The following is a 25,697-nucleotide window of genomic DNA, read 5'->3' as shown; positions in this document are numbered from 1 at the left end:
TGAGGCTAAGGAATTGGCGTATGTCAAGACAAGCCTCAAATGAAGGAATGGAAAACGTAACTTCGGCAAAGAAAATTTTAATCAATGCGAAAGGAAGGCGTTTTGTATGGAGTTCACGAGGGAATAGGCTAAAGGCGAGGTATAATGAAGCGGTCACTCGTGGAAGAACGGGATATGAGTTGGAAATGGAAATCAATGGATTTGGGGCCGGAGGAAGGACCCTCAACGGTTCATTAAAAGACGAAGTTCATGGGAAGGTATGCGGCTGAGGCGCAGGAGAATAAATTATAACTCGGGATTTCGAAGACGAAATCCATCGCAAAGAGTTAAAATTTTGTGCGGAAACATCTCTCGAAGTAAAAAACACAAAATAAGCAAACTTACAAGAATTTTAGTTTTACGTCAACCGTTCTTTATTTATTCCGAGTTACAATAGAAATTTAAATTTCGTTCGATCTAATTAAATCCCTAGCTTGATTGACTTTATTGAATTGACTCGTTTCACTGCGTTACATCTATTGCAAAAATGTATCCCCGTCAAAGTAGAAATATAAAATTAAGAAGAAAATATGCTTGGTCTATTGAATATCCCAAGTTCCTATTACATTTACTCAAAGGACCTATCGTGGTATGTACGTATTGATCTAACTTCAACATTGATGGAAACTTCAAAAACAAAAAGCTAAATTGCCCTGTATAAATTTGGTTTTCACCTGCAGTCACAGAATACAGAGAGTACACTATTGCAATTAATATATCACCGGGATACTTTACACTATTGCCATTAACACCGGGATACTTTACACCCACTTCGTTTTCAATTTGATCGATTAGCCTTTTCAATGCTCATCCTTTTATCCATTATTAAGATAGAAAGAAAGACTTGTACTTTTCCACAGATTTTATTATACGGTACAACGCGTTTCACCGACTTGCGGCATCATCAGGTACTCATCCTTTTAATTGCATTCTCATAAATTAAATGCTGGAATACTTGAATTAATATCTAATTACAAACTGATATCAATAAAAATTGGAATTCAGAAAATGAAAATATCCATCGCTGTCATTTAAATGTTTAAGTGTTCATTGTGTTTTCATTCACCAAAGGACCTTAAACTGTTAATGTATTTATTGCTAAATAATAAGAATATTCTAAAATCGTTGTTCTGATTAGGTAGTATTCTAATTTGTGAAGGAGTATATTACAATAGTAACTGTAAACGTACTGACAAACTACATTTATCTTCCAACACGTTCTATTTATGAGATTTCTTTTTAACGGATAATTTGACAGATTCACTGAAAAATGTTTATCAAGAAGCATCTACCAAAATTATGCTAAATGGAAGCCATGAAATTATTATTATAGGTATTCTACCGGCTACGATTGGTTTTTGATGGACACAAGCTTCCTGAAGTTACAGCGACAAATCACTAGTCTCTCTGAGCAAAACACAACCCAACATCCAAACTCGTTTTCAATCCCGTATTCATATTTCCTTCCTCACTTCATTCCGTCCAACATCCCTATTCTATCCCTGCTTATTCCTCGTTTGCCTAACATTCTCTTTCTTTTATTACTGTCTTTAACATCCCACTGCTGACCAAAACGCCATTCATCCATTTTTCCTACCTCCATAGGATTTCTCCCAACAAACCCCTCTCTTCGCCCACCATCCCAAGTACTTCCTCATTTGTTTTCTTCTCTGTCCATTTCACCTTCTCCATTCTTCTCCACACCCACATTTCAAAAGCCTCCAATCTACGTCTATTCTCCTGCTTCAATGACCACGTTTCCGCACCGTACATAGCTACGCTCCATATCAAAGTTTTTACGAGTCCTTTCTTAAAATTCTTACTCAACGTCCCTGTCATCAACTCCCTCCTCCTTGTAAAAGCATCTTTGACTAGCGCAATTCTTCTCCTTACGTCCCTACTACACTGAATGTGTTGGTCCAAAACACTTCCGAGATACGTAAACTGTTCTACCTGCTCTAGTTTTTGCCCTCCTATTTTAATGTTTAGCTTAGCCTTTTTCTTTATAGAAAATCACATAACCTTTGTTTTATTAATATTGATTCTCATCCCATACCTGTCCCGTGCTTTCGATTCATTCTTTGAGAACACATGTTTGCCTAAAGCTTCCATTCTTCTCCTCATGACCCGACTACTTTGACCATTTAGTCCCAAAACACTTCCGAAATACGTAAAGAAATCCACCGGCTTTAGTTTTTGCACCCCTATTTCCGCATTTAACTTTCTCTTTCTGGAAAACAGCATTGTCTTTATTTCATTTAATTTTATACCTATACTTATCCCCTATCACACTGACTTGTCAGTCTATCAAGCAAAGAATGTTTTTTACTAATGGTAACAAAAATCAATAGGTAAATAAACAGGCAAAAATTAAAAGTTATCTTTCAGATCTAAAAAGAAACCATTTCTTTAAAATTACTTACGTTTTGGATTTAAGGGGGAGCTAATATTGTCCCAGATCTGAGATGCGACAATTAATTAGAGTGTTGTGTAAACAGGGATGGCCTTAGAAACTGGGGCATATAGTCTGGCGTAAATGCATCCGTATTCTCTTCTTCAAACTCTGTTGTTCGTGAGTCAAAATATATTTTCCGGGACAAACACTCTTTTACGCGTCATCCGAATGGGGCTCACTTTCAGTCAGAGGTTCACGAGAGAAGGGAAGAGCTAAAGCTAAGCACGGCGGGGCCGAATTCGATCATCCATCCTCTGTCAACACACACACGCGCGAAACAACTATCTCACGTTTCGTGGCTCACGGAAGCGGTGAGGCGTCTGTGACGCATTCGATTCGCCAGGCAAAGCTCGGGTAAGATCATTGTGCCAAAAAGTCTCTCCATCGATGAGCAGAAGTGCCTGAGGAAGAAAATTTGTTCGGTGGAATACGACAACCGAGTCTGGAGCGCACATTCAAATGGTGTTTTTTTCTTTTACTCGGAGAGTTTCATTTTTATCCTAATTTGGTGAACGTGAAAATCATTTTTTTAATCCTACTACTTCAACGGTTTATACAATACCTGAAAGTCACCAAGGAATAGCGTAGGTTTTATCAGGACACCAGGCTTCGAAGTAAAATGTTTTTACATACTACAGCTCTTTTGCCTGAACGATTTCAGTAGCGGTCAGAAAAACATTATAAAAGCAATGTAAATATAAACCCGCAAAGGAAATAAAAGGATGGAATTCATGGACGCAGTAGCTAATGAAAAATGTCCCTTGAAATTTGAACTGCTGGAATGTAAAATAAAACTATTTGTGCTCTTCCTAAAGCGTATTTATTTACTGACGCTATATCGAAAGGGGTTGAAATTAAAAAACCTGGGAAAAATTTACAAAATGGAAAAGCCATGCTCAAAGCTGATTTCTCCTAACCCGTTGAATATTAATTAATGCCTTTAAAAGGGGTAATTATTAAGAGCGATTAAGGTGCACAAATATTCCAGCATTGATTCGTCCTATACTCTAATTATTACTGTGTCGATGGGAACAAAATTTGTGTTATGAACCACGGTGAGTTCTACCGGCATATGAGCAAATGTATGTGTATCAGGAATTTTATTAGTAATAACCGGTTATGTTGCCGCACTTCACCAAGAACGCAAATGATTAACGCTGTGATAATGAATTTTGCAAATCAGAAACAATCCCCAATAATATCACATTAATGAATTACGTCATATACAGCAATTCAAATCTTGGGAATTTAAATGCTATTAAAAAAATATTCCGTATTCTAATCACCCATCCAATTCAGTCCTAACCAAATCAACGAAGTGCACAATATTAGATACTACATTAAAATATGATACCCTTAGAATGACTTCCTTTTATTTTACATGCATATCGGAGTGTATTTTCCGTGGAAATAGATAGGGTGTGGTATTAATAATTTTCCTTACGCTAAATGACAACTCTGATCGGGGGCATTTATCTTAAGAGTAAAAAAGAAATTTTTCTGCTACCGTGTTGGTGGTAGATTTTTCGTTCCGTATTTATGGTACCATAAACTATGTTTTTAGTGATTAACAATCAAATATTTACGTTACATCTCGATCCTTTCCACACTTCCACAACATAAATATATACCTGTACAGAGCTAATATCATAAATTCAATAAACATTTCCCATTCAACACTTTTCCAGCGGAAGATAAGGAGCATAGGGTATTGAGAGACTGGATTGATAGATGAAAATATCAAGAAAATGTAAAAAATGCGGAGATACACCTTCTGTGAACACAATCAGATAAGAACGGGGAGAAGTAGGAAGAAGGAGAAATTGATGCGATCAAGTGAAAATATAACGTATCATAGTGTGAGCAAGAGGGTGGTATTTTCTGGGAGAAGAGATAGGCAGATTGATCACACATTGCGTCTCGTGGCAAATAGTTTGAAAACATTTTAAGAGCATCAAATATTAAGTAAAGTACAAGATGAAGATTTTACACAGCGTGCGATAACATAACTTCCTTTTTTTATAAAGCAAAACCCTTTTGAAAAAAAAAGTTATGTATCCACACCCCGTGTGAAAGTGAAGTCACATAACGAAGACGCGTAATAAAACAACCGGTTAGCCATACTAGGATAGAATTCGATTGCACATTATAGGGAAAAAATAAAACAGAAAATTAGTTCCATCATTTGGATTGATTACGAAAAAATACAATAAAACATACCAGAACAGAGTGCTTAATGGCAAATTTTAATGTATTTTAAGAAACATTAATTCAACTTTGACTTAATCAGGGTACAAAAAATGTTTGCATGCTAAAAAAGGATGCCAATCCATTAACATTCATTCATTGAGTAGCATTGCCTATAGTTTTAATTCGCGGATGAGAGAAGAAACAGAGAAGAATATTAAAGGGGATCATAAAATGATACTACGGAAGAGTTATGAACATTAAATGATAATAAATGAAAGATATAGAGATATGAGTTCTTTGTAAAATACGAATTTATAATCATTTTCTTTGACAAAATTCCTAATTAGAGTAAGAATTGAAAAGCTACTTAGAAGAGTGGTTGATGAGAGAGGCCTAAGGTTAGAGAAGAAGAGGTGAACTAATTGCACACATCTTAAAGCACATTCAAGTAAAAAATACTATATCTCCAGAAAGCAGTAAGAGATAGAATGACTAAGAAAGGCAAATGAGGGATGTTTGGTTAACATTCGCCATTAGAATCTAAAATACTTTAGAAACTAGAATCAGTTAATGGTAAACATCGGTGCAAGGAGCCCTGAGGGTATAAGCTGGTAACAGGGTGAAGGCTAAAGAGCTGCTTAAAAAAACAATCCTTTGATAGATAACCCTTGGTGATGAAAAATGATGCCTTCTAATAATGTCTATATCGGTGACATAGTGTAAGATTTTCGAAGGTGAACGGAGGAGAGAAACGATAAGGCTGGGGAAATGCAAAGGAGAACTTGATAGCATAGGAAGCAGAAGGATGGAAGTTAAGGAGAGAAGAAGGATAGAGAGAAATTTTGAGGACGAGGCGATGATTGGAGGGCATAAGTGGGCAGAATAAGAGAACGATGACAAAGAGCTGAATGACGGACTTGGGATACGGTGATAGAGCAGCATCAAAGGGCGTTCGTTCTGGGGCTGTCGATGGGAGGGATGGAGGAGATACAGCAGATAAAAAAACCCATATACACACACACACGAAACAATGAAATGAAGGATTGAAGCGATTGAGCTAGAAAACCAAGTTTTTGCATCCGGTATCAGAGAAGGTAAAATTCCCCTTGCAGACAGAGTTTTTACTGCGAAATACGAGGGTGAAAACCAAATTTGCGTATCGTCAGAGTTTTAAGGCACTGGCGGGTAAGGCGTTATAAAAGAGCAATTTTCCCCGTTTTCAGAGGGTATTACAAACGAATAAGACATGAAGTTGTTGTTTTATCATATAATATGCTCTAATATTTCCATGTATATATTTCCATTTTAACTGTAATTGTTTCGATCTTTATGCGTTATAATTCAGTCGCATTATTGTACCAAAGTAACCAAAAATGTGTATTTATTTGAATATATGTATCAATGTAAAAAACTATAGCATATAAGATGTTTAAATCTTAATTTTTATCCCAATATTAATGGAGTTAAATATTAAAACTGCATTTCAAAAACAGGTGGAGCACTTAACTTACCTCGAAAGCGTATTGAACCAAAATGGTCAAAGTAGTTAGGATATCAGGAGAAAAACTGTGTTAGGCAAAAAATAATTCACATGGAGAAGGGAACCGATTACAGAAACGTTGAGTGATAACTTTAAGAAAAGGCTTGATAAAAATTTGATATGAAGTGTGGGCTTGCCCTTCGCGAAAACAGGGTAATTGAGGCAAGACGTTAGACGTATTAAATTGGAGGCTTTTGAGAAGTAGACGTGGAGGATAGAAATGGTAAAATGGATGGAAAGGAAAACAAATGAAGAAGTACTAGGCATAGGGGGAAGTAGAGGGAATTGTTGGGTGAGATCCAAAGGAGTTAGGAAAGATGAGATGTAGATCATTTTGATTGGCAAAGGGACATGGAAGACTGATATAGAAAGGGGGAACCTAGGCAGACAGGGAAGAGTTAGGGTAGGATAGGGATGCAAGACAGAACAGAGGTAGGAAGGAAGCATTCCAAATCGAAGAAGTGGTTATTGGTATGTCCGATGAGAGGTTGTGTTTTTTTATGTTAGATTAAGAAATATATCATTTTTCCGCTACATAATGTTTTCACTCTAAAACTATTTTTAAACGTTATAATACTAATAATTGTTATTTTAAATGTAAGAAGATTAAAATGTGAAAAATATTACCATTCTTGCGTGACAACCTTATGAAAACATGCAAAATATTTGGAATTTTACCTATGATTACCTTGAAGTCCTGACACAATACAAAAATTTGGTTTTCAAATCGCACTTTTCAGTCAAATATTTTAATGACATATTTAATGTAATAATCGATGCGGAACATAATAAAAAATTTTTGCTTCCTAGTTTTCCCTACTTCCCTAGCTCAACTCTTACCAGGATCCATGGTAAGGATAGGGATGCAAGACAGAACAGAGGTAGGAAGGAAGCATTCCAAATCGAAGAAGTGGTTATTGGTATGTCCGATGAGAGGTTGTGTTTTTTTATGTTAGATTAAGAAATATATCATTTTTCCGCTACATAATGTTTTCACTCTAAAACTATTTTTAAACGTTATAATACTAATAATTGTTATTTTAAATGTAAGAAGATTAAAATGTGAAAAATATTACCATTCTTGCGTGACAACCTTATGAAAACATGCAAAATATTTGGAATTTTACCTATGATTACCTTGAAGTCCTGACACAATACAAAAATTTGGTTTTCAAATCGCACTTTTCAGTCAAATATTTTAATGACATATTTAATGTAATAATCGATGCGGAACATAATAAAAAATTTTTGCTTCCTAGTTTTCCCTACTTCCCTAGCTCAACTCTTACCAGGATCCATTTTCAGCGTGCCGAGTGCCGTGACACTTGACACATATCCACGGGGTTGATCGTTCAATATGAGCTTTTACAAAGTCGTTCCTTCCAACTCGGTTGGTTCTCAATCATTCATTCACCTCCTTTTCCTGAAATATTCAAGATCCTCGTTTTCCCAATTTTGTAACTTTCACTGCGGCCCCTTCCTTCGCGGGTTCCCTGCGCGTCATAGCGACCATTGTTTCCAATCTCCCTTTTCCATTCCCTCCTCACACGTGGGCTAAATTATTCCGTGTATTTTTTGCATAATTTAAAGATTATGCAGCAATAGCTTCAGCAGTCATTGAAAATTATGCAACTTTGGCATAACTCTAAATGGCTATTAATCTAATCTAACGTCACTAATTGAATTCAATTGGATTGAAATACCCCTGCGTTAGATTCGTACTTTTGAAATTGGAATTCAACCTCATCGATCATCTATTTATTACCGTTATGACTTATTTTTGCAACGTTTGTTACCACATAATTATTCCTGCTGGGAATTCCCTCCCGTATTTTCCAATCTGACTACTAACTCATTGTAACAAAAATATCGTCCTATAGTCACTCTGAGCCAATCGGATTTTTTCAGATAAAGAGCTATTGAATTCGTTTTGATCTCATAACTTGGTGACTATATAAATTCATTGCGTAGGAGTAAGGTACTAATTATGAAAGTATTTATGCTAACTATGTATACGCATACATCATGCTAGCATTGGCTTCAGTATTACCAACATCAATAAACTTCAAATGAAACATCGTTGGCGAAAATCAAAAAGGTAATATGGAAAGTTCACATACCTCTCTACCTTCAATACAAGGTATACGTGCATACACTGCTCATCGTTTTCTTCCGGGATGAGCATTCTCTAGGAAGCCTGATTTTAAAGGATGTAAAAAAAATCTGACTCCATTTCCTATTTCCATCCTGTCTGTCCTATCCTTTCATACTAATATCGCTCCTGTCACACTTGTGAATCACATCATACCCCTCTGTTCCTAAAACTTTTAATAGTTCTACTACAGTGCTCCTCCGGCCAAATTCATCCTTAAATATGTCGCGTTATCCTTCATATCCTAAGCAATTTACTCTTATTTTAAATGAATGTATTTTGGTGATTCGAGCGTCAACCCTCGTCTCTTATCCTCTTCAAACTAGTGGAATACACTTCTTATATACTATTTATTACCAATTCAACAGAAATTCTTAATTAGTCCAATTAGTCTTCATCTAAACCCTCGCATTTTTACCACTAAAACTCTTCCAGTATTCACAGACACTGAATTCAGCAGAAATTTATGTTTATCCTAAAATACTGAGGTATTCTGGATATAAATGTGATGCACAAATACCATTTTTGATGCCTTAGACAAGCATAGATTTTATTATATACGCCACATGCAAACTAAAACTTTTATTTTAACCTCTTATTAATTCTAAGACCCTTCACGAAAATTCTGTAAAGATAAAAATGTATTTTATATTACCAAGGATATATCTCATATTTAATGTATCTCATTCTCAGTCATCTTTGAGCTTGTCCTTGTTCTATCTTGAAATTCTTCATATCTTATTTGGTAAAAAGATACAAACCAGTCTTTCCCATTTAAAAACAAGATTAATTGATAGAGAATCGTGGATTTTGCATCCGAAAGATTCTACGTAACTATCGACAGAGTATGCTTTACTGTCGTTCCCAAAAGTCAGACAGTCAAATAAGCGCCGAGAGTTAGGTGGAGGGGTTTTCTATATTGGTACTCATTGGTTTGGGCACTAGGGCTACGGTGGTTATGCATGGAGATCAAGATGGTGTGTTGGCCAACGCACTGGCTTCTCACCGAGAGGGCTCCGTACGAGTGAGTACGCCATCCGTCGGATGGGACGTTAAACTGCGGACCCCTTGGCGCCTTTCATTAAGATTAAGCCAATTCAGACACCGGGGTTCTCATCACCCTTCGTTTCTCATTTATCTCTGATGGCGCAAATGACCATAGCTATCAGTCGCCTCCCCTAAAACTACTACTACGATACTAGTTATACATCACCCTGACACGCTGTTCACATAAGAAACGTCCCCCCCCTCCCCAGCACTCTGGTGAATGATTACAGATGTTTTTACACGTCATTACATGTTCGCATTATTAAGATAGCCGAAACTGCCTCCATTTAAGTCTTCACAAAACACATTAAAATCTAGCCAATAATAATTGAGCAGTGGATACAAATCAGCGATTTGGGAAGAGGTGGCCAGGAATGGACAAAATATGGTCGAATAGCTAAGGGGAAATCCGATGAGCATCGGGTAGCGATTAAGGGTTATGTGTAATGTTTGGCCAAGACCTTGAAAGGGATGCGGCAGGAATTATGCGCAGAAACGCGTCGATTCAATAAGAAGAATGGCTTGCGGTGTTAGGGAGAGGTGAAATAGGACTGACAATCGACTATCGATAATGGTGGAATATTAGTTTTATACAGCCGATATTTGGAATTTCCACTTTCTGCGTTCTTAATATCTATCACTATTATCCTTATAGTGTGAATAATTTCATCTCATGACAATATTTTGTAACTATATTGAAAATCAAGAAAAATGTAGAGGGTAATTTCGTTTTGGGCACCAAAATTGACTTTTTGCCGAGGTATTTTAGCAAATTTTGGATAGCGCGTGGATATCTCAGGTATTGAAAACCACTTCGGTAAGAAAGAACTTTCCATTTAAATTACTAAGGGGATCGCAATGGTAAAATGGCTTTGGCACTGATCTAGAACCCGAATGATTTTTCAGGAGTATCCCGATCCCTAACTGAGGTGCCATGTGGAAAGAGTACTACAACAAGGAATTCGCCGTCCGTCGGATGGGACGTTTAATAATGTCACCCCTTGGCGTCTTCCGTTAATACAAGATACTGATTTTGACGCTGGTTTTCTCTCCCAAATCTTCCTCCATTTCCAGAAAATGCTAACTCCACCGAATTATTTAAATTGTCGCATGAAAGAACGATCGATCATCGAATCTCTTTTCAACGTCTGTATTAATTCAGCATTGCGCGGAACATAACTTCTTATTTCATATTGATTCAATATTTTTTAATTGGACGTGTGGTATTCATAAATATTTCCCTTCTGTTACAATTCACACGGGCAACTTGTGCTGAGTATTAAATTGGTGTTCCTTTAAAAATTTAACCCAGAAAAGTTCTTTATTTTTTGGTTCCCGTGTTTCTCCTAAAAACTAATAATTAGATTAAAATAGCTGAAATTTTTTTCGTAGAAACAATCAGTATCAATTTTCACTGCTTCCAGAGAAGTAAAAAATTATCTTCATAGAGAATTCATCTGCGGCTGATTCAAAAAAAGAGTTCATCTGATCCAGATGCTGCGAATGACCTCACCTGATTAATGACTTTCTTAAAATAAAATACTAATTTCGTCGTATAATAATTTTCTTCCATTTATAGTCTACCGTCAATGGTAGGTTTTGAATGGATAGAGTCCTAACGTCGCTACTTTTCATAGTTTTGTCTGACAACACAACCTGACATCCTATACTTCATTTTAATTCCAACTACTTCCATTTTCTCCCTTAATTCCATCCAACAAAAGTATTCTTTCACCCCCCCTTACCTTTCGTTTGATTAACATCCTTCCTTCTACATCACAGTATTCAGAATTCCATTTCCAATTAAAATGGTATACATCCATCTCTCGTGCCCCATTTGGATTTATCGCTATAATCTTCTCTTTCCTCCCCCGCTATACTCATCCACTTCTTCGTATACTTTCCTTTCTGTCCATTCCATATTTTCCACCGTTCTCCAAACCGATATCAGAAAAACCTCCAAAGCTATGCCTGTCATCTTGCTTCAAATAGCAGATTTTTCCCGCACAAAATCACGGTCCTTGTCATGAAGATATGAATGATGAACTACGTGGTCCTGAAAAAAAAATCTAAATTGAAAGTGAAGAGCATGAATAGGAATGTTTTTCCCTCTTTTCCCAAGAGTGGGCGATACCAACGGCTAGACAAGAACAGTTTTAACTTCCGTCGGTGTCGATACCTTCAATTCGATTTAGTTTCACCGCCAATGTCCCGCTGTCCAATGCCCATAATTAGGGCTAAGTCGTGTGGGAGGTGGTTGGGAACGAGGAGATATGAGAGAGAGCCCTTCCGTCGTCACACCCAAGCGGCAGCTATTGGTGGTGAGGCCCCCTCCATCCAACCGAGCCCTCCTTCCCACACCCCCTCGCACTCTCCCGGCGGAGATGAGCTGAGTATGCGAACGATTTCCCCACACCCCCCCCACGCTCATCCCACCCTCTCTCACTCTCTCCCCACGGGGGTTGGCTCCTCCCCGCACCCTCAGTCATCGTCTTCGACCTCCCTTTCCCCCCATCCCCCTTTCGACCGCTTCATCGCCTCCACTCCCTTCTTCTCCGCCTCCTCTCCCACTTCACTTCCTCTCCCTCCCCCCACCCCTCTTCTCCCCCTTTCCTTCGTGAACACGGATGAAGAGGTCGTGTGTCTAGGGGGAAAAGGGGGGAATGGAGGAGAGAGAGAGAGGGGTTAAAGAGAAGATCATCTCTTTTTTTCCGCTTCCGTCATCAAGTCGACACTTCATTTTTATTACCGCGAACCCCACCGCCCTCCTTATTTTTAGTGAAAAAAAAACAAAAAAAAATGTCAAGTGAGCATCGATACGTCACCGTAAACGTACATATTACCATAAATAGGCCAGAATTATGGCCGCCATTGTAAAATTGAGGACGTTGGTTCCGATGTTCCCGGATTTTTATGACCCGTTGCATGGAGTCGGGATTGTTACGTTGAGCGCGTCGCTATGGGATTATTGTTTTTCAAACTTTAAGGATACTAGATTCAAAGACTTTTACATCACCCTGCATGTAAACTTGTGAACAATTTGTTTTCCAACATATAGTATTCAGTACATGCTTTTCCCAGAATTCATCCACTGATGTTCCGAGAAATTCTGAACAAAAACCTAAATTCTTTTCAATATCAATAAAATGATCAATTACCTTGGTAATTTTTTTTTATTTCAAGCCAATATAGACGATCTTGAACAACAAGCCATTTAATTTGAAGAAAAGCATTTATGACCTTTTTCAAAACTACTTAAAACATTTGATGGTAAAATAAACAAAAATTATGGTTATTTTAAGGCAACAAAATTTCCGTGCCCATACCGGGAACGGACAATTTTCAGGTAAATATTTTAAGTATCTTTTAAAATAAGGATATTAAACACATCTGCATGAAAAAGGGTAAATGCATTATTTCTTGGGTCATTTCGTATTAGCATATATTTCATGTGTATAATACCATAACAAATTAATAATTGCGATAGAGTTCGCGAGACATCTAAATCTAGGTAATTTCCTGCTATTTTCAACTCATTTTGTGTTTATATAACAAATAAACGTAAATTGTACAAACTAAAAGATGAAGGACATAAATCAGAAATGCAGTAATTAATGTTGTCTTAGAAACTTAACTTAACTATGTATCCTTAAATTCATAGCTGAACTTCACCTTCCTCAAAATATTCAGAGAAGAGTGGAAATTAATTTGCTTTAATGTCACTACTATTGAAATATGATCTGCTGTGAAAGAAAATCTACCCAGGAAATGATCTAAAAAATCTTTAAGGGGTTGGGAAATTTTTAAATATGAATAAATTTAATATTATAATCTTTTTCCTACGAATTAAGACGAAAAATCATGTTAAATTTTGATATATTACTTGTATCAGAATACCTCAACTAACTCTGCATTTGATAATGCTTTTCTCTGGGTACGACAGGCATTGAAAAGTAGTGTCTGGCATGGGAGTAATATTCATTTAAGTTGAAACCCTGTTTTAGCTCCACCCGTAAATTATCCTGGCTGTAGTAACCAGTGGAAGATGAGCGAGATGACTGAATTCATACTCTCTCTTTCTCTGTCCAATCACTCCTTATGAAATTGTCGTCCAGAATTCTAAAACCTAAGACTGTGCAGAGCGTTAGTATTCATATCACCTAATTGAGACGCGGATTAACATTCTATTTTATTTATTACCTTTGGAGTTTGGATTGAAGTCTTTCTCGTATTCGAGACACTAATCAGCTATGAAATTCTTGTAATTCCCGCTCCCGGCTCCCCCTTCAATCCCGAGGCGTTCCTGCCATCTGTCCGCTGCCTGTCTCCCCTCGGCCTTCGGTCTCATCCCCCACGCCAGCTCCACGAACGAACAGCCAGCCCTCAGGATCTCGCAGCATTCCCCTTTTCTGTTTCTCAGATCAATTCCAAACGCATTGGAGCTCGGAGGTAACTGGCAAAAGGGACACGCGAGTTGTCAGATACGGGAGCGCGAAGGTAGGCGGCGATTGGATTAAGTCAGTGAGGTTTGCAGTTGATAATGTCACAATCAGTCACTCGGTCGAGCTGTTTTAATAAGATGAGGGTGGATTAAGCGACAAGGAGGTTGAGCACTCGAAGAAGATATTTTGAGTGGAAACGAAGGGAATGGGACAGTTTAAGTTAGGATAACTAAGTAATGGGACCCCTACGCTTCCCCAGTCGATGTTATACATACCCCAAGATTTTTTTTAGAATGAAAGTTCCATTCTTCTTGAGAGGACGATCATCATCGATCGTTCAATCTGAAGATTGGCTGACTGCAGCCCCTTTCCATTCTTCCTTATCTCATGTTAATATTCTTACGCCTTGGTGACTCTTCTGTTCTACAATCCTCTTTATTTGGCCATTATATTGGCATTCTTCACGGGAACTTTCCATCTATTTCCCCTTCTACCATATTCATCACGAATTCGCTTTAACTGAAGGTGTTCCCAATTTATCCTTTTCTTCTACTCATTAGGGTATTCTGCATGGCCTTTCTTCTCTTCTGCATACTTGTACATTTCTTACTTTGACCTATGCCAATTTTATCTTCAAATTTCGTCTTGAGCACCAAGTTTTGAAGGTTTTTATTCTCTTCTAGTCTACCTTTCCTATGTTCCACACCCCCTACAATTGTTTTCACTAATTGGTTGCAACTTTGTAGACCTTTTTTTAAACAATTGTTCATTCATAATTATTACCAAATTTATTTAAATTAGCCTGCCTATGGAACTTTGGTTTTGGTTGGCACACTACTATGGGACAGCATTTATGCCCATACGTTTTGGTCGGGAATGAATGCCTACAATTCATCAAGGAGACTTGCTCTTGTTTCCCCAAGCTATTTCGTTCTTTAGTTCCTGGTAGCTACTGCCTGCCTTTATACGTACCGTCTGAAAACCACTTACTCTCTTCTGCTTTTTACCTTGCTTTCATAGAAAATTTATTTCTATTACAGCATCTACAACTACGTCCTCTTACGTTTAAACATTTTCATTCGTCTATTTTTTCTTCAGTGACCATAATTTGTCAAGCAAGACATAATTTGGACAGAATGAGCATGTTTATGCTATGGGAATAGAATCGTAGATTAGTATATCAGGGATTAAATTGACGGAGAGGAATATTTTTTTTGGACAAGTGAAATAAGATTGAGATTGCGTTCTTTTAGAAAACACTTTGGTTTTTCAGTGAGGTTAGATCAGAGTTGAAATAAGGGTAGTAACATATTAAGGCTACCCTGAGGAACTTGATTCTTTACGATAGAGTTTATGCGGTGATTCCGAACGCTGAAGGACTGGAAGAAATTCAGAAAAGAAATTTACTGGGCGAGATTTATAAATGAAATTTTCGATTCAAACGGAATAAGGATAATTTTGTCTGTCAGGAAATTCAGACGAACATGGATGGCAGTGTGAGTATGGGATACTTCATTGATTTGACTAGACAATCAGGTTAATACATTCAAATTATGGAGTGCATTGGAGAAGAACTGTATTAGTCGAATAAGCATTTACTAAGAAGGGAGAGTTGTTGATATGGCAAAGTAAGTGAAAAATTACAAAACATGCAACGTGAAACGCTACGTCGTACGGTTTTAAAATTTATTTTTAATGGAAGGAAAAGGGTTAATTGGCTTTCGAGATATGAACATGGAAAATTATGTATAAATTCAAAGGGACGTAACAGACGGCGAAAAAGTAAGTGGCATACATATTTGCAAAAGGGAGAATGTTTGAGGAACAAATTCGTTGAAGGAAGAGAATTCTAATGCAGGAGATATTTCGTGACATTTTGTGTCCAAAGACTGATATGACGAAGAATCTTGAATTGGCGTGGTAAATAGTTAAGAATGGATGGGATTACTGAAAGTGGAAATTGGTAAAACTTGATGACTATTTAGTAAGAGCAAATGTTTCCCATGCTAAACTGCTCAGACATTCATTCTTCCAGCAATTAATAGACTTTTTTGTAACGACTATGCTCTATGGCCACATATACTGTATTGAAGATTCATTTGTTGTTCCAAACTATCAGGGATAGGGATGGTGCGGTGGCTAACGCATTCGCTTCCCATCCAGAAGGCCCGGGTTCGAATCGACAGATCTTTTCCAGTGGTATCCCGATCCCTGCTTCGGGTGCTGTGTGGAAGGCACTTTTAGTGAGTACGCCGTCCGTCGGATGGGACGTTAAACTGTTGAAGCCTTTGGCACCTTTCGTTAAGAGTAGGCTAATGCCGACGCCGGGTTTCTCTCCATTCTTCATCCTTTCCTGTCCATCCCCAATGGCGCAAATGTCCTCAGCTGTCGGTCGCCTCCCCTAAATACTACTACTACTGCAAATTATCCCTGATTAACAAAATATTTTTCAAAGTTTGTGCACTATTTAAGGCACATCTTAGACGGAAACGAACCTGACACCCCTCAAATCCTTAGTATAGCCTAATGATCTGACTCCTCTCATTACAACAAACCCTTATTCCATCGCACATACGATTCATTCTCGTACCTCCTTTCATTTCGTCAAACACGCTTATCGTTTTTCTACCCCTGCCCCGTCTGCATCATATTCTACCCTTAATCACACTCCTATGCATACTCCTTCGTATTTCCTTTGTATTTTCTTCCAGCAATCTTCTATTCTGGTACCAAGTTCCTTGGAATTTTTTGTTTGCCTCCTTTCCGACAATTTTTCATTTTCCATTCTCCTCCAAACCCACAGGCCAAAATCCTCCAAAGCCGACCTACCCCTAAACCGAATACTACCTTGATCAAAAAGTTCCCGGAATAACCACCGTGTGGCGCTCCCATCGTTCCGATTTGAGTTCTGTTTTTTTGTTAAATTGGTACATCTGTTGTTGATATTCCCTTTAAATCTTAGTGTCATAACTTGACATTTGCAAAAGTTACGTAGCCAAGAGTACATCTATCTCTGTGTGTGTTGGCGATTTTTTACAATTTCAGAAATGGATTTAAATTTGCAACAACGAACTTGTATTAAATTTTGCGTAAAAAACGGATTTAGTGGCGCACGGACGTTGGAAATGTTGGAAAAGTGTTTCGGCAACGATTCTCTAAAAAAAACGGTCGTTTACCAGTGGCACGAGCGGTTCAGAAGTGGTCGTGAGTCAATCGAAGATGATGAACGCAGTGGCAGACCATCGACATCGAAAGTCGGTGAAAAAATTGATAAAGTAAAAGAAATGTTGGTCAATAACCGCAAATTAACCATCAGAGAAATAGCGGAGGACTTGAACATTGCCTATGGATCCGCCCAAGACATTGTGGTTAATGATTTGGGTTTCCGTCGTGTAGCAGCAAAGTTGGTGCCAAAAGACCTCAATTTCATGCAAAAAAGAGACCGTGTTGACGTCGCAAAAGACATGATTTGCGAGGCTGAATCCGATCCCACATTCATCAAAAGGATCATTACTGGAGACGAGACGTGGGTTTATGAGTACGACACGCAATCCAGACATCAGGCAAGTGAATGGCGTTCACCAAATGAGCCGAGACCAAAAAAACCACGTCGTTTTCAGTCAAAAAAGAAGGCAATGCTGACGGTTTTCATGGATTACAACGGTGTAGTGCATCATGAATTTTTGCCAGAAGGCCAGACAGTAAACAAAGAGTATTATTTGGGCGTTATGAGACGTTTGCGTGAAGCAATTCGCCGAAAGAGACCAGAAATGTGGGCAGAAAACTCGTGGATTTTGCACCATGATAACGCACCGTCGCACAGTGCTATCATTATTCGTAATTTTTTGACGAAAAATGCAACAAATACCATCCAACAGCCACCGAATTCACCTGATTTGGCTCCCTGTGACTTCTTTCTGTTCAATCGAGTTAAAAAAACCATTACGGGGAACGCGTTTTAGCAGCCGAGAGGAAGTAATGGAAAAATCGCAGGAAGCACTGATGGACATACCGAAAACCGAATATAAAAAATGTTTCGAGGATTGGATCAAGCGCTGGCATAAGTGTGTTGCAGTCGATGGGGATTACTTTGAAGGGGACAATATAGATTTAGATGAATAAACTTGTATTTTTAATTTTCTGAATAAATTCCGGGAAATTTTTTATCAAGGTAGTATTCCTCAAAAATCTTTGATGACAGTAAAAATAATAAATTAGGAATAATCAGAGAGATGATTTTTCTTCAATAGTTCAGTCCGAATTGAAGATAAATTGCCCTAGTATTTAGTTAAATCTCCTTCTCTTCTGTGAGTAAATAAATAATTTCAGAATATACCAAAACACGGTATTCAATCCTGCAGTTTAATGTTGAATCTTGTAGCATATAATAAATTTAATACATAAAATCTCCCACTTAGGTAGATGCTATATTGGCTATTATTCATCTGGACTGTAGGAACCAGGATTTATGCATTTACCGAAACGCATTCGGTTGACCTAGAATCCGTCTGAGGACAGGTATGCACGTTAACTACCTTCCCAATAAACTGTCTATGAAGCTTAGGCAAATATTCCGGTTTCACTCGAGAAGCTATATATGTACATTCGCTTTTAGGCAGGGAGATAAGGGCAAAAACTCTGCGACTCATTCCGCACTCCACCCTTGATGTGTGCTTGGAAAAATGCCTGGTTAATAATTCCGGAGTTCGAAAACCTCCCCTCAGGAAAGCAATATTAGGTGGCCGTTATTATGTTCATCGTCATGAATTCTGGAGAGCGGCTTAGCGTTCCATCCTGGATGAAATGCATCATCATATGCACGCTCAGGTAGGAAAGAGAAATGAGGCGGATGCCCTTGATGAGGAAAGCAACGACTCCGGATGCGATTGCAGCAAATGAGACCACTGAGAGTAGTGTTGTGTATGTGAGAGAGAGAGGGAGATTATATTAACATGTGGAATGCAAAATACAAATCCACGGAAGAAAAATATTTCTCAATGACGTTCAATCATATGGGATAAAAATAAACTCGTTTTGAAGAAAAACAGCAAGCTTCAAAAAATTTCAATTTTTAAATTAAATTCGATACTGAATGGTTAGGCACGGAAAACGAAAATTGGAGGAATTGGGGGATCGAGATGATGCGGGGGCTAACGTACTGGCTTCCCACCCTGAGGGCGCGGGTTCAAATCCCGGCGGTGTTGAATATTTTTCAGAGGTATCTCGATCCCTACTTGAGGTGCTTTGTGGAGGGCACTTTGAGTGAGTACGCCGTCCGTCGGATGGGACGTTAAACTGCGGACCCCTTGGCGCCTTTCGTAAAGAGTAGGCTAATGCCGACGCCGGGTTTCTCTCCACCCTTCATCCTTTCCTGTCCATCCCCTATGGCGCAAATGACCTTAGCTGTCGGTCGCCTCCCCTCAAAACTACTACTACTTGGAGGAATTGGGTATGAGAAAAGTGTTTCATCCCCTAAAAAATAACGTGGCAATTTTTTCAGTTGTATTCATCGACAAAGATCTGGAATGTTTTACTAAAACACTTTGTTAATCCCGAGGATTATTTAATTATTAATACTTATACGGGAAAATATTTTAGATAGACTTTACGGCGAAGTAATATTTGACACTTGAGAAGTGTGGGAAGGAACTAAAAGGACAGAAGACATTTTTTATCTCCACCTGAACCAAAACACGTTCATGGCAGTAAGTGAATGTGAGAATGAAGAAAAGATTAGGGCAGGTTTCAAACAAGGTTTTTCCACTCTCATCATACCTATTTGCTAATATATTGACGAAGCTATGGTGACAATGAAGGAAAAGACTAATGGTACAAGGGCTAATGAAAGAAAGATACACTGCAATAATTGGGATGACGATTTAGCTATCCAGGCCGAACCAGCTAAAGAGATGAACAGAATGAAAGAGAAGCATATTATCACGGTTTTTCAATTAACCTATGGCCATAAATGTTAGAAAAAGAAATGGTTTTAACTCTATAATTTTTTTTCATTATAATCAAATGAAAAGGTCTGTTTGAACCTCTGATTGAGACATGTTCAAAATTCGAAATGAGCATCTACGACCAAGTATGTTGAAATAAGAGACGTACTGTTTTCTATTAGCGATGAAACTATCTTGGGTCACCCAAAATACCAAAGAACTGAACCCCGAAAATATATTAATATGGTAGGTTATAATTGTTTAAGTGGCTCGGAACAGTAGTTCACCGTTTATGTTCTCGTTGCTAAAGATTGTGGATTTCATGTAAAAACGACAGACCAAAAAAAATTTACGATCTATTTACGTTGATAATGAAAAACATAATTTAATGATTACCTTTATGAGTTTTACCTTTTTATTATCACTCCATACTCATGCATACGACAATGATCATGACAGAACATTCTGAAACGATTCCCAGCATTCCTAACCGTCTTTTAATTTCATTCAAAATCTTTTGACTCGAAGATCTTCCAGCAAGTCTATCAGGTTGGCAGGAATACTAGAAACAGTGAAAGTAGCGTGAGCCACTGCACTCCATACAACTATGTCATAACATCATCAGAAATAAAGACCTTGGTGCAAGAGATTTAATACGTGCGCTTTCATTCTTATTCTCCCAACTCAAGAAATGCGATAGCGAGTGTTTTAATGATATGAATGGGGAAAAGTTTCATAGTAAAAAATTACTGTTTAAATACGCATATACATTTGAATTGAGGGCACTTGACGCCGGTGTCAAAAATTGGCCCCGAGCATGGGACCTCAGGAGTTCTACGACCCCATTCACTTAAAGACTCGAAAAAATGTAAAATTCCTTTCCACCCCTTCCTCAAACACATGAAAGACAAATCCTCCCTCTCTTTCCCTCGTTATCTCTCTCCCTACCTTGCTCTTTATACCCTCCCCTCTCCCTCTTCCTCTCTCTCCACCTACACAACTTCCATTGCCCTGATCAGTCTTCTGACCTTTTGGAGGTCGTGGCAAGTGGGGAGACGTGATCCAACAAAGCGTCGGACAAAAGACAATCGTACGTCCCGCATCTCTCCTCCGCATACTCTCCGGAGGGCGCCTGGATCGGTGTTCAGCGACGTCGGGGGGTGGAACCCACACGTCTGGGGTATCGGCGCAGCTTGGGTGAACAGGAAGGAGAAGCTTATGAAGATAAATGAGATAAAATGCTGTCGGAAGAGATATATCGGAGGATGTGGAGAAAATGGTGAAGAAAGGAGTACACGGATGGAAAATTTTGTACTGGGCAGCAGAAAGACTATATATAAAACTTCTAACATGGCGGAGTCATTTTCCTAATTTTTAAATAAATACTAGTCTAACTAGTTAGGGTAGAGTTTAATTGGCATATGAAACTACTCCTTTACCCAGTATAACATGAGAGAGAGAGAGTATCATTAAACCCAATACTACATGCATTCTACAACAAGTCTTTATTCAGAATTTTATATAACCATAGTTATCTTCTTGAAGTTTGTGTTATAAACTAGGGCTCATCTATTACTAACCCCTAAACAGAGATTAAGATTCATGCATTAACAGGATAATAAGAGCGGCGAGTTGCTTTCCCCATCCCACCTGTGGTTTCCCAGGTTGAGACAGCTCTAGTATCAGAATTATCCCACAGTTTGGGTGAAGCTGAGTGTGCCAAGGGGTGTCAATCGGAATCAAACCCGGGTCTTCTGATAATTAATCAATCCCTCTACCCACTAAACTTCCTAAATATCAATAAATATAATTTTCTAATAATATTTTCTTGAAGAAAGCTCAGCACCATTGTCAATTTAAAATTCATCGAACTAAATTATAGGTCGCGACGCACCCTGCATTGGCTATTCTTCAAGATTAAGGAGCAGCAGATGTACTTGTAGACGTACGTACGATGTAGTGCGATGCATATAAAAACTATTCATTTTCAAGTAAATAGACTTCAAATGAATAAGTTAATCCAAGAGTTATCCGCTAGTAGAGACGGCTTCTCCCTTGGATCCCCAAATGGGATTTGCCATTAGTACTAGCTTGTGGAAGTGAATCAGTGGAATTGGCAGATGTTGATGTATTGTACTGGAGAGGGTGGAGGGAAAGCACCTCAAAACATCCCTTCGACTTTGGTTTTAAATTCTCTAAATTCTCTTTTTCTCTAGCTAATTTCATCTAACATGTTTAAGAGGTTCAAGTCCCACCAGGACAAATTGTGGATAAAAATAGAAAATGCTATATTTTGCGTAAGATTTTCCATTATTTATATACAAAAATATTAGCCCACTCATTGAAACACAAAGGAATCCACTTAACGGATTTAGGCAAGCTTTATTAATCTATTAGAAATTAGGAAAGATGGGAGAGAAAACATGGACACAAGTTAATGGAAGGTCTGCTACCGGGTACATACAATACAGCTGCCAAGGAAATAAATGAAAGGAAATAATGAGAATCTTTCATGAAACGTAGGAAGAGAGTGAGGATTTTTATATTGAGCTAATCTTCGGATAACTGCAGAACCTTTCATAAAACATAGGAATCGAGTGAGGATTTTTATATTGATATTATCTTCGGATAACTGCCAATTGAAGATTTTTATATTTTTAATTTTTGACAATATTATTTGATAAGACTATTAAAGCAAATAGTACTATTGCGAAAAATATATAAACTTCAAACTATAAACTTGAATTTCAACATCGCAAGTTTACATTTCGTTGCAAATATTTTTCCCCAATCTTTAAGGTGTAAACTAAAATCTCTCAACCGTGGAAAGTTTGGATTTGAAAAAAAACACATTGAAGTACCTACTTTTGCAATTCTCAAAGCCAAAGGATGGGTTAAAATATATTTATTCACCTTAATCTTCGTACATGCTCCGTCTACCAGTCTCTCTCTAAGTTAATTTAAGCATTTATTGAGTTTCGTCAAGTGGAGAGTTTTACGTAAGGTCTTCCTGTACTTTTTTCCCTTCAGTTACGTAATTGGGCCTCATTAAAGGTAAAATTAAAGTACACAGCCTTCCCACCACAGCAACTTTCTGTAAACCATCATCTCAACATTTATGGATTCCATTTGTTCCAAATAGAAGGTAAAGAATTAATTCCTAACATTAAAAATAAAATGGGTTGTTACAAATGAATTAATTATTTGATTTCTTTTGATTAACACGATATTAAGTTTAAATAGGATATGTCAGCATTTCGAAAGGGATGGCATTTGAAATTCCAAGCACAGTATGGAGGAAATTTACGTACATAGTTATTTCTGCTCATCTAAATAGTTTATTAAGCTACTTTAATAACACGAAATAACTTAAATACAATTAAATTAAGCTGAGCTAATAGCATTTGGGTTGTTACGATTGAATGGATTACAGCATGATGATAGCAATCCGTTACAGGTAAATTTCATCATGATATGAAATGTGAGAGCATGTTGGACTACCTAGAGACAAAGTTTCAAGCAGAGTTGAAGAAAGAATAAAAACTTCCAACTGGCTCCTTTACAAAAAAGGTATTTTATGGTGTGTATGTTCACCACAAATCGCATGCCATAGTTTCACTATTTAAAATACAAACAAAAATCACAAAAGCTTATAGGACAAATAACGCCTCAGTTTAATGGCTCATAACCACGCGGATTGTCTTGCTTAATTTCATGATGCCAATAAAAAATGAAAGAAAGATTAAAAATCTGATATTCAAGCCATTTTACAAGGCTAAAACATGCTTGTTTTTTTAATTTGTTTAATTAATCAATTCTTTTTACCTTTCTACAAATGCATTAACTGGTAATTATGAAACATGCATATAAATTTGCACAATATATTCCATTCATCGAAGTCCATTCATCGAATGTCATCAAACAAGAGTTCGATTTCCAATGACAACTGGCTTATTCACCTAATGTCCTGGCTCAAGAAGAAATACTAAAAAACATGATGTTCTTTCCACCATATAAAAAATATATTTGATGGCTGAAAAATTTTATTTTCTTCAAAAACTTCATTCAAAATAAAAGACAATCATAAGCGGTTAAATGTCTGTTTGTGTGATAATATTTATATTCTAAACCACACTGACATGTAACCCTTAAAAATAAGAATTCTACGGGTCCCATAGATTAATAATAATATGATGAAAACCCAAACACAAATTAATATTAAATTCGAGAGCATATGAGACGTATGAAACAACGCTGTGCAAGCATAAGAGGGAAACACGACCACGCACACACAAAATATCAAACTAATCCATCAATGACAGTCATACTGAGATCAGTTTCCAAGACTTGGACGTTTGACATGCAATAGTAAAAAACAAACATGCAAACATAAGTGATGAGATTCAGAGTAAAAGAGAACTCGAGCGTGGAGATTTTATATGCAAGCGAAACACTATTTCTTGAGTACAATTTAATAATTGCAAAAGGTAATACCGAGGGGGTGATAGCTTCCTATCACTTTACATCAATTTATTCGAAACAACGGAGGTTTTACTGAGTGTCTCAATAACTTTTCACCAGACCGATGTTTACATATTCTCATTTCACGATATTAATGTTCGATTGGATTAATATTTCAAACTGAATCCCTTGTGCGGACAGATCCAGCTTCAGAAGTAAAAATAAAAAAAATTGAAGCACTGGAAAATCCTGTAATACAGTAACAAATCTCGTGAAAGAGTTATTTTCTAATAAGCCTCTTCTGCCATGTATAGATAGATGGAGGAGAGTTATAAATAAAACTCAAAGACTCCCGATAAAATATTACTGCAGTACGGTCCTGGCAGTAAACTAATCAAATTGGCTCCCTCCAGACGAGTTAAGCAGTTTCACAGAAAATTCTCAATCTCGAGACAAAAAAAATTAACACAGCGGAACTCAAACACGCGACATTTTGGGTGAATATCTCAGACTTAGGTCCATCGGGTCACAAAATATATTCACCAAATTAAAGAATCAGATTCCGTTTCCCTATCCGTCCGCGTATTGGCAAGTAGAGATGGGAGAGAAAACACTAACTCGATTGATCGTAGGATAGAAGGAAACGGAGGGTAAGAGGGATTTAAATGTTTGCAACACCACGATCGGAAGAACACTACCGGCACAAGAGACATAATGGTCTTTTGACAACTCTTATCACCATGAACGAAGATCCAGGCACCATAGTTAACGTATTATCGACCACACTTCCTCTCGAGGTGGAACTAAATTACACCTCGAGACACGTTTAAAAAAACATTAAATAAATTACAGTACACAAGTAGTTGCGTTCCATAGCATCACACATTCCAACACCTCCCCTCATTCCCCCTCACTTTACCCCCGCCCACTCACCAGAAAAGGACGCACCCGTGGGCCAAAGTGGTGGTTCGGAAGAGAGGGGAGGAGGGGTGGGGGAAGTTTTTGAGGGATTGATGTGTAGTGGGGAGGGGGAGGGGAGAGGGGGTGATTTTGGGGGATGGAGGGATAAGGATGGAAGATGTCTACGGGGAAACGACTGTCTACTCACGCGAGGAGGAGGACGGTGTGAGTCCGCGGAGGCCTCATGTCCACCGGCAAACACCGCGGCGGCAGCGTGGTCGGCAAGGGCAGTGTCAGGAGCGAGCGGCTCCCACGACGAGCCATCCTGTCTGAAGGGTCCTCACACTCTTCGGCGCCCCCCTCCCATCCCTACCTCCCCTCCGCGCCAACTCCGCCACACCCCCTCTCCCCAACACGCCCTCCCTCCCCTCCCCAACCATCCTCCACTTCTCAAGTCTCTCTCTCTCTCCCTTCCCACCTCAGGCCACCTCCCTTCTCATCTCCTCTCCTCCTCCTTCCCTCTTCTCTC

The 25,697-nt window shown here is 38.1% G+C and overlaps 1 protein-coding gene across 1 annotated transcript in view; it reads right to left on the bottom strand.

Moving 5' to 3' along the window:
* The window catches only part of LOC139685955 (gamma-aminobutyric acid receptor subunit alpha-3), a 97,197-nt gene extending 71,715 nt beyond the window's left edge, over positions 1 to 25,482 (bottom strand). The window contains exon 1 of the mRNA XM_071583090.1: positions 25,377 to 25,482. Within this exon, the coding sequence (XP_071439191.1) occupies positions 25,377 to 25,414 (38 nt within the window). The 5' untranslated portion in view covers positions 25,415 to 25,482. The remainder of the gene's footprint in view (positions 1 to 25,376) is intronic.
* Between the last annotated feature and the right edge of the window lie 215 nt (positions 25,483 to 25,697).

The sequence above is a fragment of the Hetaerina americana genome, unplaced genomic scaffold (assembly GCF_022747635.1).
Source record: "Hetaerina americana unplaced genomic scaffold, ioHetAmer1.1.p SCAF_122, whole genome shotgun sequence".
Taxonomy (NCBI): domain Eukaryota; kingdom Metazoa; phylum Arthropoda; class Insecta; order Odonata; family Calopterygidae; genus Hetaerina; species Hetaerina americana.
This window is presented reverse-complemented; position numbering and strand designations above follow the sequence as displayed.